The 14507-nt window shown below is 39.5% G+C and overlaps 1 protein-coding gene across 4 annotated transcripts in view; it reads left to right on the top strand.

The window, feature by feature from the left end:
• Nucleotides 1-6460, top strand: part of ZC3H11A (zinc finger CCCH-type containing 11A) — a 137284-nt gene extending 130824 nt beyond the window's left edge. For 3 of the 4 annotated variants that reach the window (XM_044288271.1, XM_044288269.1, XM_044288268.1), the window contains 2 exons: nt 4340-4407; nt 5075-6460. In XM_044288271.1, coding sequence (XP_044144206.1) covers nt 4340-4407; nt 5075-5306 — 300 coding nt within the window. In that variant the 3' untranslated portion in view covers nt 5307-6460. The remainder of the gene's footprint in view (nt 1-4339; nt 4408-5074) is intronic. The other variant, XM_044288270.1, reaches the window with a different exon arrangement.
• The last annotated feature ends 8047 nt before the right edge of the window (nt 6461-14507 follow it).

Below are 14507 nucleotides of genomic sequence, written 5' to 3'. Positions count from 1 at the left end.
ATGTGTCCATGTTCTAAGAGATAGATAGAGAGATATATATATATATATATATATATATATATATATATATATATATATATCTCTATCTATCTATATCTATATATATCTACAGTGGAGGAAATAATTATTTGACCCCTCACTGATTTTGTAAGTTTGTCCAATGACAAAGAAATGAAAAGTCTCAGAACAGTATCATTTCAATGGTAGGTTTATTGTAACAGTGGCAGATAGCACATCAAAAGGAAAATCGAAAAAATAACTTTAAATAAAAGATAGCAACTGATTTGCATTTCATTGAGTGAAATAAGTATTTGAACCCTCTAACAAAAAAAGACTTAATACTTGGTGGAAAAACCCTTGTTTGCAAGCACAGAGGTCAAACGTTTCTTGTAATTGATGACCAAGTTTGCGCACATTTTAGGAGGAATGTTGGTCCACTCCTCTTTGCAGATCATCTCTAAATCCCTAAGGTTTCGAGGCTGTCTCTGTGCAACTCTGAGCTTGAGCTCCCTCCATAGGTTTTCGATTGGATTAAGGTCCGGAGACTGACTAGGCCACTCCATGACCTTAATGTGCTTCTTCTTGAGCCACTCCTTTGTTGCCTTTGCTGTATGTTTTGGGTCATTGTCGTGCTGGAACACCCATCCACGACCCATTTTCAGTTTCCTGGCAGAGGGAAGGAGGTTGTCGCTCAGGATTTCACGATACATGGCTCCGTCCATTTTCCCGTTTATGCGAATAAGTTGTCCTGTGCCCTTAGCAGAAAAACACCCCCAAAGCAAAATGTTTCCACCCCCATGCTTGACGGTGGGGACGGTGTTTTGGGGGTCATAGGCAGCATTTTTCTTCCTCCAAACACAGCGAGTTGAGTTAATGCCAAAGAGCTCTATTTTGGTCTCATCAGACCACAGCACCTTCTCCCAGTCACTCTCTGAATCATTCAGGTGTTCATTGGCAAACTTCAGACGGGCCTGCACATGTGCCTTCCTGAGCAGGGGGACCTTGCGAGCCCTGCAGGATTTTAATCCATTGCGGTGTAATGTGTTTCCAATGGTTTTCTTGGTGACTGTGGTCCCTGCTAATTTGAGGTCATTAACTAACTCCTCCCGTGTAGTTCTAGGATGCTTTTTCACCTTTCTCAGAACCATTGACACCCCACGAGGTGAGATCTTGCGTGGAGCCCCAGAGCGAGGTCGATTTGATGGTCATTTTGTGCTCCTTCCATTTTCGAACAATCGCACCAACAGTTGTCACCTTCTCTCCCAGCTTCTTGCTAATGGTTTTGTAGCCCATTCCAGCCTTGTGCAGGTCTACAATTTTGTCTCTGACATCCTTGGACAGCTCTTTGGTCTTTCCCATGTTGGAGAGTTTGGAGTCTGCTTGATTGATTGATTCTGTGGACAGGTGTCTTTTATACAGGTGACTAGTTAAGACAGGTGTCCTTAATGAGGGTGACTAATTGAGTAGAAGTGTCTAACCACTCTGTGGGAGCCAGAACTCTTAATGGTTGGTAGGGGTTCAAATACTTATTTCACTCAATGAAATGCAAATCAGTTGCTATCTTTTATTTAAAGTTATTTTTTCGATTTTCCTTTTGATGTGCTATCTGCCACTGTTACAATAAACCTACCATTGAAATGATACTGTTCTGAGACTTTTCATTTCTTTGTCATTGGACAAACTTACAAAATCAGTGAGGGGTCAAATAATTATTTCCTCCACTGTATATATATCTATATCTATCTATCAATCTCTAATCTCTTATCTCTATCCTCGAATCTCTAATCTCTTATGTAGGGGCTCATTTTTTGCGGTATGAGTTGACTGTTTTATTGGTACCATTTTGTGGGACATACGCCTTTTTGATCACTTGGTGTTGCACTTTTTGTGATGTAAGGTAACAAAAATGGCTTTTTTGGACAGTTTTTATTTAATTTTTTTACAGTCTTCACCCGAGGGGTTAGGTCATGTGATTTTTTTTTTATTTTTTTTATAGAGCTGGTTGTTACGGACGTGGAGATACCTAATATGTATACTTAAAGTGAAATATATATATATATATATATATATATATATATATATATATATATATTTTTTTTTTAAACAATAGCATTTTTTTAAACCAAAAAAATATGGTTTTTGTGTCTCCATGTTCTGAGAACTATATTTTAATATTTTTTTTTTTTTTTTTTGAGCGATTTTTCTTTTTTTAGTGGCTCATTTTTTGCGGAATGAGGTGGCTGTTTTATTGGTACCATTTTGTGGGACATGCGCCTTTTTGATCACTTGGTGTTGCACTGTTTGTGATGTAAGGTGACAAATGGCTTTGTTTTTATTTTTTATGGTGTTTATCGGACTAGGTGGATTATGTGATATATTTATAGAGCTGACCGTCACGGACGCGGCAATTTTTATTTTTTTTTAATTATCCCTTACTTGGGGATTCTTCAATTATTATTTTTTTTTTTTTTACGTGAAACTTTTTATCTATTTTTTTGACTTTTTATTTTACACTTTGCATCCCCCTTAAGGTTATAAAAGACCTCTGAGGGACATTTAACTTCACATTTATTTTTTTATTTTTTCCCCCACTATTGATTTCTCCTGTAACTGGGGCTGAAATATATTAGCCCCAGTTACAGTGGAAATACACCCCCCAGAGAGGGGGAGCAGGGCGCAGGGCTGATCGAGGTCTGTAGAAGACCTCACAGCTTCTGCACTCTCCCGGTGAGTGCAGCTGCTGTGAGGAACTGTCCCTGCCTTCTCTAACCCTGGGTTCACACCTGAGCGTTTTACAGCGCGTTCAAACGCGCTGTAAAACGCTCAACACGTGAAAACCAATGCTTTCCTATGGCCCTGGTTCACACTTGAGCGTTTTACAGCGCGTTTGAACGCGCTGTAAAACGCCCGACGCATAAACAAGTTCAGGAGCTTTTTTTGGGGCGTTTGGGCCATAGACTCATTGGACAACACTGCTGTCAATCACCCAAACGCGCGTCAAACGCGCGTTTACTATTACAAAAAACGCGCGTCAAAAACGCGCGTAAAACGCGCGTTTGAGAAACGCTTAGGTGTGAAACCAGGGTAAGGGTTGCCCTGCTGTCACTGATAGCGGGCTGCATGATTAGCGTTTAGCTCTGGACGTTTTAAATACGTCCATTCAGAGATCGAGAACCACCTCCCGAACTTTTATAGTCTATGGGCGGACGGGAGGTGGTTGAAGGGAAAGTTGTTTAAAGGAATAGTTTCACATTAGGGCTGTTTCACATGTCGACCATCAGTTAGCTTGCGTGTGGACTCCCACCTGGCCAAGTTGCTAGCTGTGCAGTTGCTACTATACCACCTAGTTGTAATAAATGTGACACAGTTCCGCACCTTCATCCAAATTTAATTCTCTTCTATAGTATTACTTCTGGCCAGAAATCCATAATCGTCATCAGTTATTTGTTCTCCTCCTCCTCCACTTTGCCGTTAGTAATCAATCATTTAATGCATGGCCAACTTAGAGTGGGTTCAATGTGTTTAAAACACTTCTAGCACAACAATCCCCTTGCAAGGGATTTGTGATTTCTTTTCTCATCCACTATACCGTGGATTAAATTTATAGATTTCTTGCTCAATCTCAATTCCAGAACTGTGCAGCACCCAACTCAAAATTTGGTTCTCAGAAACTGTCAGCTTTTGCTTAAGATTATTCTACATGGTTAATATGGCAAGTAGGTAACTGTCCCTTCATATAGTTTGAGAATGGCCCCCCCAAACTACATTTTCTGTAGGGAAAGGACAACCATCTAGCAACACTGTCCATCCCACCATCCCATTTTAGGCTACCCATTACTCTAAGAATTGAATCCACTTATAATAACAAATTACCTTGAGGTTGCATGTTACATTATTTCTAACTATAGAAACAGAGATTGCAACTAACGATCTGTAGACTGAAGGGTGATTTAAGAAAACATTTTTTTTTAGATAATTTTGGGGAATTTTCTATCACATTAAAAGCTTCTGTATGCTAAGATGGTACACTAAATTAATATTGTGTATATTTTATAAAATGTCTGGGATTGAGCTCATTCAACAGCAAATTAACTTTTTGTACAGAAGAGACACTAGTATTTTCCATTTTCAGTTAAGGCTGTTTGTAAAAGTCCAAACAAAGGAATAAGTTAAGAACCAGGATATAAAATGGAAGTTCAGATATAGGCTGTTAATATGCTGTTATATGATTTTAAAAAAATGCCAATATTTGTATCTTTTAAGATTTGAAATAAGGATTGCATTGTTGTTTAATTTGCATGCTGCATTTTGTATTAAATGTGTTTATCTCACTTTGCAGCTTCCAGTAATAGATTCTTCTGAGGAGCCTTCAACTGACTGTATACCACAAAAGCGTCTCAAAATCAGGTATTTGAATAGGATAAAAAATGTAGTCCATGTGAATTAGGATTATATGCATTCATACTTTAAAATAGATGTAGGTACAGCATATATGTTGGAGTAGGGTGAGTGTAGTGCTTAAATGGAGGTTATAAGTCAAAGTAGGTTAAAAAGGGGTTGTTGGGGGGGGGGGGGGTGCAACAAATGTTATAAAATAATAATAAAAACTCCTCACCTCTTCAGTTGCTCACAATCCAACAATCTGGCCCCAATCCCCTGCCAGTAGTATGGCATTTTAATGCAGTGGCCCATCATCATCACTGGCAGCTTGTATACAAAGACCATTCGGGTATTGCACAAGGAACATGCATAGGATTAGTAGATGATTGATTGAGGTGATTATTTTTTTTTTTTTTTTTTGTGGGTAACCCCTTTTTAATGCTTTGTTTAAGGGAATTCATATGGTGAGATGACCTAAAACCTTCCGTTTCTTAATGACAGATTTTCTGTAACAAATCTCTGAGCACATTCTGTAGAGACCTTTGACTTAGGAACTGGTGCTCTCTTGAGATCAGACTTCACCAATGTTAATATCTGCTATCTGTGATATATTAAAGAGGGAGTGATAGTATGTTTGACTCTGGATCCCATATAGCCAGTATATTATTATATATTTTTTTTATTATTATTTTAGCTCCCAGGCTAGCGCATCTTTACCATGTGCTTCTGTCACAGTACAACCACCCTTGAAGTCTCCAAGGACAAGTACCGCATCTGTGGGGAAAACTTCTATGTCCGCAGAGGATGAGTTTGATGAGCTTATGTGGGAAATTTCTGATGATAAACTAGAGGCTGAATTGGAGCTTGATTCAAATAAAGATGAAGATGCCCTTCTTCTGGAGTTATCAAAAATGATTGACAGCTGATCCTAAAATAATTTATATTGTAAAGATTAAGTACATGTAAATAAATACCGAGGCACAGCAGTGTATCAATTTTAATCGCAAGTTAGGAAAAACCTCATAATGGTTTGGCATCTAGCCTTAAATTGGGTTTACTCTGCTTAATGTAGATATTCATATTTTCTGATCTAAATCCCAAGCAAAACAAATATAAATTCTTTTTAGGCAATTTATAACTACAAACCTTTATGTTCTGATGCTCTTGTTTTGCCTTTTTCAAGACTATTTTACTTGTTTTTTTATCATTAGACTGAAACAAGTGATTTAATTTTTTATTTTATTTTTATTCTTTTTTTTATAAGATGTAAATTTACTTCCTGTCTATTTGAAATTTTGAATTGGAAATCAAAGAAATCAAAGTATTCAGAAGGGCATCTTTATTGCTCCACTGGTGAGGGTTTTTTTCATAGAAATATTACAAGTATTACAAATGCATTATTTGACTCAAAAGTGCCCGGAGCAGCAGTTACTATATCAGAAGTAAAACCAAGCTGTAATTCTTTTCTCAGGAAAAGCTTTTACTATTGAATCATGCATTATTGTATTATTAAAGACAGGTTAAAGGAAACCTTTGACTATTTTTACTTAACCTTATTAGATGTACATATTTATATTTCCTAATTTAGTAAAAAATAAAAAAAAATGCATTTTTATCTTATTGGTTAAATCACCTTGTGTAATGCACCATATTCATGTCTAATCTAATCAGAAACAGAATGTTTATTTTATTAGTTAAATCACGTAGTATGTGCCATATTAGTTGGTAGCATTTAGTAATTTCAAGTTCTGTTACTTTCCTTTATGGGAGATTTATTTTTGAACAAGCTCAGGTATCAAAGATAAACTATTAGCAACAGATGAATATCTAGTGGAGGAGATTAAATAAAAACTAGATTTCTTCTTACTGCCATATTCATGTTCACTACTGTTCCATTTAATGTTCAATTTTGCACTGTATTTTTAAATCTTGTTATTCTCACAGTAAATACATTACTTTTTAATGCCTTTTATTTTTTTTGCTTCTCCCAACTGCCATGTTTTTGAATTGTTGTACAAAATATTGTATGTTGGTTGAAATGACTGAACCGAATAAAATTTAACTTTGCTATTTTCTAACATTCTCTCAACACTTTAAGCTTATTTCCACAATTTCTACAAAGTGAACATAGTTACATTTAACTAGCCCTTTCTGCAAAAACCCCTACATGTATGTTGCCCTAAACTTCTAGTGGGATTTAAAAAAAAATACACACCCACTTGTATTGACAAAACATACACAATATCATTTTTGTATCATCTGTTTTTGCACTAATAATCCAAATGAATCAGAAATAAGAATATACAGTGAATTATATAATGTCATATATAAACAAATTGGTAGTAGATCCCTTTACTTACTCCAAGCAATCCTTCTGCCTAGACACAATAAACAATTGCTGTATTCTAGCTGCTTGAGTGAATAAATCAGTGTTTTCTGCGCTGCCGATTTATTTTAATTTCTGGAAGAGTTGGGACCCCAGCCAGGATCCCTATCTGCGTGCACCATCCGGCTTGCAAGCCTCTTTACTGGTCTGTACCCAAGTGTGTGGGATGAGTACTGCTGCCAATCTTTGAGTTTTTTGACCCAATAAACACCACATTAACCCTCACTATCATCCAATATCTTTACTTAACTATGATTACAAATGATCTAAAATACTGGCAAACTGGGAGCAAACAATTGTACCACAAAACTTAGCCAGGACAGAAAGGATTCACTCGGGGAAGAAATTTAATAAAAGCTGCCTTCCAGTGGTAGCAGCAACTGTAATAGCCCAATACCCCTCTAGTCCCATTATTATGCTTATGAGCTTTGACACCAGAAAGACATTTGACAAAGTGCCATGACTTTCTTTATGCTACTTTGGAGCTTTTATACTCTGGCCAAAAATATAAACGCAACACTTTCAGTTTTGCTCCCATTTTGCATGACCTGAACTCATTGTTCACAAATCTGTCTAAATCTGTTAATGAGCACTTCTCTTTTGCTGAGATAATCCATCCCCCTTACAGGTGTGGCATTATCAAGGTGCTGTTTAGACATCATGAATATTGCACAGGTGTGCCTTAGACTTCCCACAATAAAAGGTCACTCTGAAAGGTGCGGTTTGATCACACAGCACAATGCCACAGATGTTGCAACATTTGAGGGGGCATGCAATTTGCATGCTGACTGCAGGAATGTCTACTAGAGCTGTTCCCAGTGCAATGAATGTTCATTTCTCTACCATAAGCAGTCTCCAAAGGAGTTTCAGAGAATTTGGCAGTACATCCAACCAGCCTCAGCACCGCAGACCATGTGTAACCACACCAGCCCTGGACCTCCACATCCAGCATGGTCACCTCCATGGTTGTCTGAGACCAGCCACCTGGACAGCTGCAGCAACAATTGGTTTGCATAACTGTCATAAACCATCTCAGGGAAGCTCATCTGCATGCTCGTTGTCCTCATCGGGGTCTGGACCTGACTGCTGTTCATCGTCGTAACAGACTTCAGTGGGAAAATGCTCACATTCGATAGTGTCTGGCACGTTGGAGAGGTGTTCTGTTCACGGATGTGTCCCGGTTTTCACTGTTCAGGGAAGAAGGCAGACATCGTGTGGGTGAGTGATTTGCTGACATCAATATTGTTGATCGAGTGGCTGTGGGGTTATGGTATGGGCAGGCGTATGTTATGGACAACGAACACAGGTGCATTTTATTGATGGCATTTTGAATGCACAGAGAGACCCTGATGAGATTCTGAGGCCCATGGTTGTGCCATTCATCCACAACCATCACCTTATGTTGCAGCATGATGATGCATGGCCCCATATTGCAAGGATCTGTACACAATTCCTGGAAGCTAGAAGCATCCCAGTTCTTGCATGGCCACTATACTATCCTGACATGTCACCCATTGAGCATGTTTTGGGATGCTCTTGATCGGCGTATAAGACAGCGTGTTCCAGTACCTGCCAATATTCTGCAACTTCGCACAGCTATTGAACAGTGGACCAACATTCCATAGGCCACAATCAACAACCTGATCAACTCTATGCGACAGGATGCATGACGTGCGCTCCCCGCTCTCGGCGTCTGCACTCCCAGCCCAATGTGAGCTCGCTCTGACCCAGGGGGATTGATGGATGGAGGCTGCCCTGAGCACCGCTGTAATGCCGTATCGATGCCGTTCCAGCTAACGCTATGAGTTTGTCCTGGTTGATCTATAAGAGCCCAATATGAAATACCGTGCTACCTCGGGTGTTCCGCTGCTCTGGCTTTGGGTGTTGTGCAGCAAGCTCCCTTGAGACTGCCTGGTGTTAATCTCCCCCCCCCCCCCCCCCTTTTTTTTTTTTACCTGGTGTCGAAGGAGACAGTAGGTGATCCGGACTCGTGGGTATGTGCGGCGACAGTGTGGTGAGAAAATTGACATTTTTTTTCTTGCTTGGTACTGCTGGATACAGTAAGGGAAGCTGCGGACTGGGGGGGTGTGAGGGGATCATAATGGCAAGCTCTAAAATATATATATATATAATATATATATATATATATATATACACACGGGGCTCCTTATACAGCAGGTACACAGACTACATGGGTAGAGGACGACTGTAAATGAATATGGGATCCAGGCAATAAGCAGCTAAGTGGCAGGTGGTGGGGGGAGAATCTATAATCTAGTGGGTTCAAGAGGCTGGAGTGCCGAATAGAACTGCTACAGATATCCGGGACGGTATATACTTAGAATAACTGGAGTAGTTGGTGACATATTAAGGGAGAGCCACCTAATTTCTCCTCTGGCCCTATTTTCAAAGTTACTGGGCAAGAATGCTAATTACGGCAGGTGAGAGCTGCTACTGAAAAGTAACTGTTCAAAGGATGCGGGGAAATACTGGCATAACAATGAACTAACACTATAATCCAATCAACTGAGGTTTGTCACGATTTATGGCCCTGTAATTACCGGGAACAGAAGGACAAACAAACCGCAACTATACAATTTAATAAACGTTATTAACATACTAACGCAAAGAGGACCGCTAATTGTCAGTGACTACTGGAAAACGGACTTGTCTGTTATAACTGCATATTTATTTTGGATTGAAATAATATTGAAACCATCAAGGGCTATATATGTACTTCTTTTTTTTTTTTTTTTTTTTTTTTTTATATATAAATAAATAATATATTCTGGGACTGTGGGTGGAGGAAGATGGGCCAGTCAGGGGGTGGTTAGGAGATGGCGAGACAGGCTGCAGGGAAAAAGACAAAAGGACAATTGGCGCTGAATACCTCGATCTCCCCAATGCCTAAAATGGAGAGATCCAGGCAGCTCCTCTTGACTAATAGGCGTGGACAGACTAGCCCCACAAAGAAAGATAGAAGAGGGGGCCCGAGATCAAGAGGGAGAGGCTCCCTTGAAGGAAAACACTGCTACCGGATGAGGATTCCCATTCCGGGGAGAGAGGGAAAAAAAAAGTCAAATGATGCATGGAAAAATGCCTTTACGCAGGACCCAAGCCTGCAAGATATATTCCAAGAAATAAAAAAAATGTAACCTGGCGATACAGGACCTCTCTCTCCAGACTGGGAACATCAGGGAGTTGGTGGGACTTCTGAGAGCGGATTAAAAAAAATACAAGGATAGGCTGACTGAAGTGGAAAATAGGACTTCGGGGGTGGAAGACTTAATGCAGAGGATAGTTAAAGATAATAAAGTTTTAATGGCAGAAAATAAGGAACTAAAAAACTGTATTTGGATAACAGTTATAGGAGGGTTAATCTGAGATGCCTTGGATTCCCAGAAGGAGCGCAAGGGCAAGACCCCTGCGCATTTATACAAACATGGCTGACAGAACAACTGGGTCAAAACATCTCTGATTATATGCCCTTTCCACAAAGTTTTTATAGATTATCTGCTAAGATACCTCCCCCAGGAACAAGACCGAGAGCAATAATGATAAATCTTCTATCGGTCAGAGATAAAGAGGAGATATTGCATAGGGCAAGGAGGCGGGGGAGGTTGGAATATCTAGACACAACAATAATGGTGTTTTCCGACTTTGCAAAAGAAACTGCTAATGAAAGAAGATGTTTCGCTGAAGTGAAAAAAATATTGCGATCCAAGAATGTAAAATACTCAATGTTGTTCCCGGCTAAGCTAGGCTAGGCTTGTTTTTTTTGATAAACCAGAAGCGGTTGGAGAATGGGTTAGAGATAATATCAAGAGCTGAGTGGGAGTGGGGCGGGGCAGGTGCAGGTGCCGAGAGGGGGAATGCAGAGGTAGAGAACCGGGTTCTAGGTTATCCTGGCTCATTTGGGGTGGTTAGGGGGGGGTTGGGGTTAATGTCTGTTGGCTGCAGGGGTGTTCCCTTTTTTTTCCTTCCCTCCTCATTCTCTAGTTTCCCTCCCTGGTCCCATTGCTTACGTGCCGTTACCCGGGGGTTCTGTGGTACCCGCTTGAGGGGTAGGATTAAGAACATATCAGGGGGCTGGGTAGGGGCACAAAGAGTCGTGGTCTTCAATGTAATATACTTCCTGCCATAGTCTGCTGACAGGAAACACACTTGACAGGTGAGACAATGGATGGGGTGGGCAGACCATGAATGCAACATGCCTTTCATTCAGTATATTCAGCATATGCAAGAGGAGTAAGCATATTAATACATCGGAATATAGAAATAGTGAAAGTAATCACAGACAGGGAGGCTCGCTACGTCCTGATAGATCGTATATAAGAAGGAAGGGCATGGCTAATAGCAAGTGTGTACAGGTCCTTCTAAAAAAATTAGCATATTGTGATAAAGTTCATTATTTTCTGTAATGTACTGATAAACATTAGACTTTCATATATTTTAGATTCATTACACACCAACTGAAGTAGTTCAAGCCTTTTATTGTTTTAATATTAATGATTTTGGCATACAGCTCATGAAAACCCAAATTTCCTATCTAAAAAATTAGCATATTTCATCCGATCAATAAAAGAAAAGTGTTTTTAATACAAAAAAAGTCAACCTTCAAATAATTATGTTCAGTTATGCACTCAATACTTGGTTGGGAATCCTTTTGCAGAAATGACTGCTTTAATGCGGCGTGGCATGGAGGCATCAGCCTGTGGCACTGCTGAGGTGTTATGGAGGCCCAGGATGCTTCGATAGCGGCCTTAAGCTCATCCAGAGTGTTGGGTCTTGCGTCTCTCAACTTTCTCTTCCCAATATCCCACAGATTCTCTATAGGGTTCAGGTCAGGAGAGTTGGCAGGCCAATTGAGCACAGTAATACCATGGTCAGTAAACCATTTACCAGTGGTTTTGGCACTGTGAGCAGGTGCCAGGTCGTGCTGAAAAATGAAATCTTCATCTCCATAAAGCTTTTCAGCAGATGGAAGCATGAAGTGCTCCAAAATCTCCTGATAGCTAGCTGCATTGACCCTGCCCTTGATAAAACACAGTGGACCAACACCAGCAGCTGACATGGCACCCCAGACCATCACTGACTGTCGGTACTTGACACTGGACTTCAGGCATTTTGGCATTTCCCTCTCCCCAGTCTTCCTCCAGACTCTGGCACCTTGATTTCCGAATGACATGCAACAGTCCAGTGCTGCTTCTCTGTAGCCCAGGTCAGGCGCTTCTGCCGCTGTTTCTGGTTCAAAAGTGGCTTGACCTGGGGAATGCGGCACCTGTAGCCCATTTCCTGTACACGGTGGCTCTGGATGTTTCTACTCCAGACTCAGTCCACTGCTTCCGCAGGTCCCCCAAGGTCTGGAATTGGTCCTTCTCCACAATCTTCCTCAGGGTCCGGTCACCTCTTCTCGTTGTGCAGTGTTTTCTGCCACACTTTTTCCTTCCCACAGACTTCCCACTGAGGTGCCTTGATACAGCACTCTGGGAACAGCCTATTCGTTCAGAAATTTCTTTCTGTGTCTTACCCTCTTGCTTGAGGGTGTCAATGATGGCCTTCTGGACAGCAGTCAGGTCGGCAGTCTTACCCATGATTGCGGTTTTGAGTAATGAACCAGGCTGGGAGTTTTTAAAGCCTCAGGAATCTTTTGCAGGTGTTTAGAGTTAAATAGTTGATTCAGATGATTAGGTTAATAGCTCGTTTAGAGAACCTTTTCATGATATGCTAATTTTTTTAGATAGGAATTTTGGGTTTTCATGAGCTATATGCCAAAATCATCAATATTAAAACAATAAAAGGCTTGAACTACTTCAGTTGTGTGTAATGAATCTAAAATATATGAAAGTCTAATGTTTATCAGTAAATTACAGAAAATAATGAACTTTATCACAATATGCTAATTTTTTTAGAAGGACCTGTATATACCGACACCTTTAAAATCAACGTCTTATCAAAAATGTATGAGATTGCACTTAATGCAGGGGATAAATCACTATTAGTGGTGGGGGATTTTAACAATGTAATGGATGCAAGGTTAGACAGATGTAGAATAGGGAATATTCAAGGGCCCTGTACGGGATCTAAATTAAAGAATGTCACTAAAGAGATGGGATGGATTGATATCTGGAGGGTTATGCACCCAATTTCACAGAAATATTCGTGTTTTTTCAAAGACTCACAGGAGTTTATCACGGATTGATTTAGCTTTCACAAATGAGAGGCTCACTAGAAATAGAAGGGGTGATATGGGAGATGGGGAATTTCGGATCACAGTCCAATCAATATAAAAATTAAAACACAAACAATAAAAAAAAGAAAGATGAACCTAAATATAGGATGTATAAATATGATGGATATATACAGTAATATGATGGATATATACAGTAAGATCTTGGGAGAGATAAGAGTTCTTTGAGATGAATGATGGATCATCGACGGTTAACACGATATGGGAGACTGCCAAGGCCTTTATTAGAGGGATTATTACAAAATATACAGCAATATATAAGAAAGGAACAAGAGAGAAAAAAAATTGGAAAATGAGAGAAAAAAAAATTACATTGGAAACCCTACAGAGCAAAATTATACCGTTTGGATAGAAAAGGTCTCTGAATTAAAGGATGAACTGCTAATAATGGCAGAACAGCAAAAATAATTATATTTTGTGGAATACACCAGTGATAATCCCTAAAAGATATTTTAAAATAGCCAGTTTACTAATGGACTTAATATGGCGAGGGAAAAAGCCGAGAATATAGGCGCAGATACTGTGCACCCATGAGAAGGAGGGTGGACTGTCTGTACCAGATTTGGAACGCTATTTTATTTCAGGCACTATAAAAAAACATAACATGAAGTAACACGCAAAGTTATAAGAAAATGATAGCAGGGATAAATAAAAGACTCGAAAAATTTAACCTCTTTCAAATTATGGAGACAGACATACTGTCCCAACAGTGATGTAAATACACATCTTTAATTGTGTTGATGGCTAAAAACTGGAAAACTGCAAAAGAACTATGGTCCTAAACTGGATTTCATGCTGAAACCATACTTTGGGACAATACCAGCCGCACAGAATTAAAGTCAATTGAACAGAGGATCTGGTGGAATCACGGAATATATACATTAGGCCAGGTATGGGAAGAGGGGGATATCATTTCCTTTGAAGAGTTAAAAAGGAAATGCCAATGGTAAAATACAGAGTTGTGTTTTTTTGTTTGTTTGTTTTTTACTTCCAATTTAAACATGCACTGTATAAGATGATAGGGAAAGGTACACAAATAACTATTTTACCGCAGCCTCTGGATAATATAACTAAGCTAACATCTGGTAAGAAACTGGTCTTAAGAATATACCAATGTTTGTCACACCGAAAAAAAATAACAGAAGAGCAGTCGATAATTTGACGTATAAATGGCAGGGAGCCTTAAACCCCGTACGGGAAGAATTTTGGGAGTCGTCGCTACAGGCGAAGATCAGGGTCTCAAGGAATTTTTCTTATAGAATAACCCAATTTAATATATTGTATCGTCTTTACTACTCTCCTAAGAAGTTAATGAAGTGCTATAAGACCAAAGTGTTTAGCTGCCAGAAATGTGGAGAGTTAGGAGTAGACTATATACATATATTATGGACATGTGTAAAAATTCAAGATTATTGGGTAAAGCTTATTGACAAAATAGAGGAACACCACCAGTTTATAGTGCCTAGACATTTTGAGGAATGTATTTTAGCG

This window comes from Bufo gargarizans, chromosome 3 (assembly GCF_014858855.1).
Source record: "Bufo gargarizans isolate SCDJY-AF-19 chromosome 3, ASM1485885v1, whole genome shotgun sequence".
Taxonomy (NCBI): domain Eukaryota; kingdom Metazoa; phylum Chordata; class Amphibia; order Anura; family Bufonidae; genus Bufo; species Bufo gargarizans.
The sequence above is the reverse complement of the archived record's forward strand: the minus strand, read 5'-3'. Positions and strand labels throughout refer to the sequence as shown.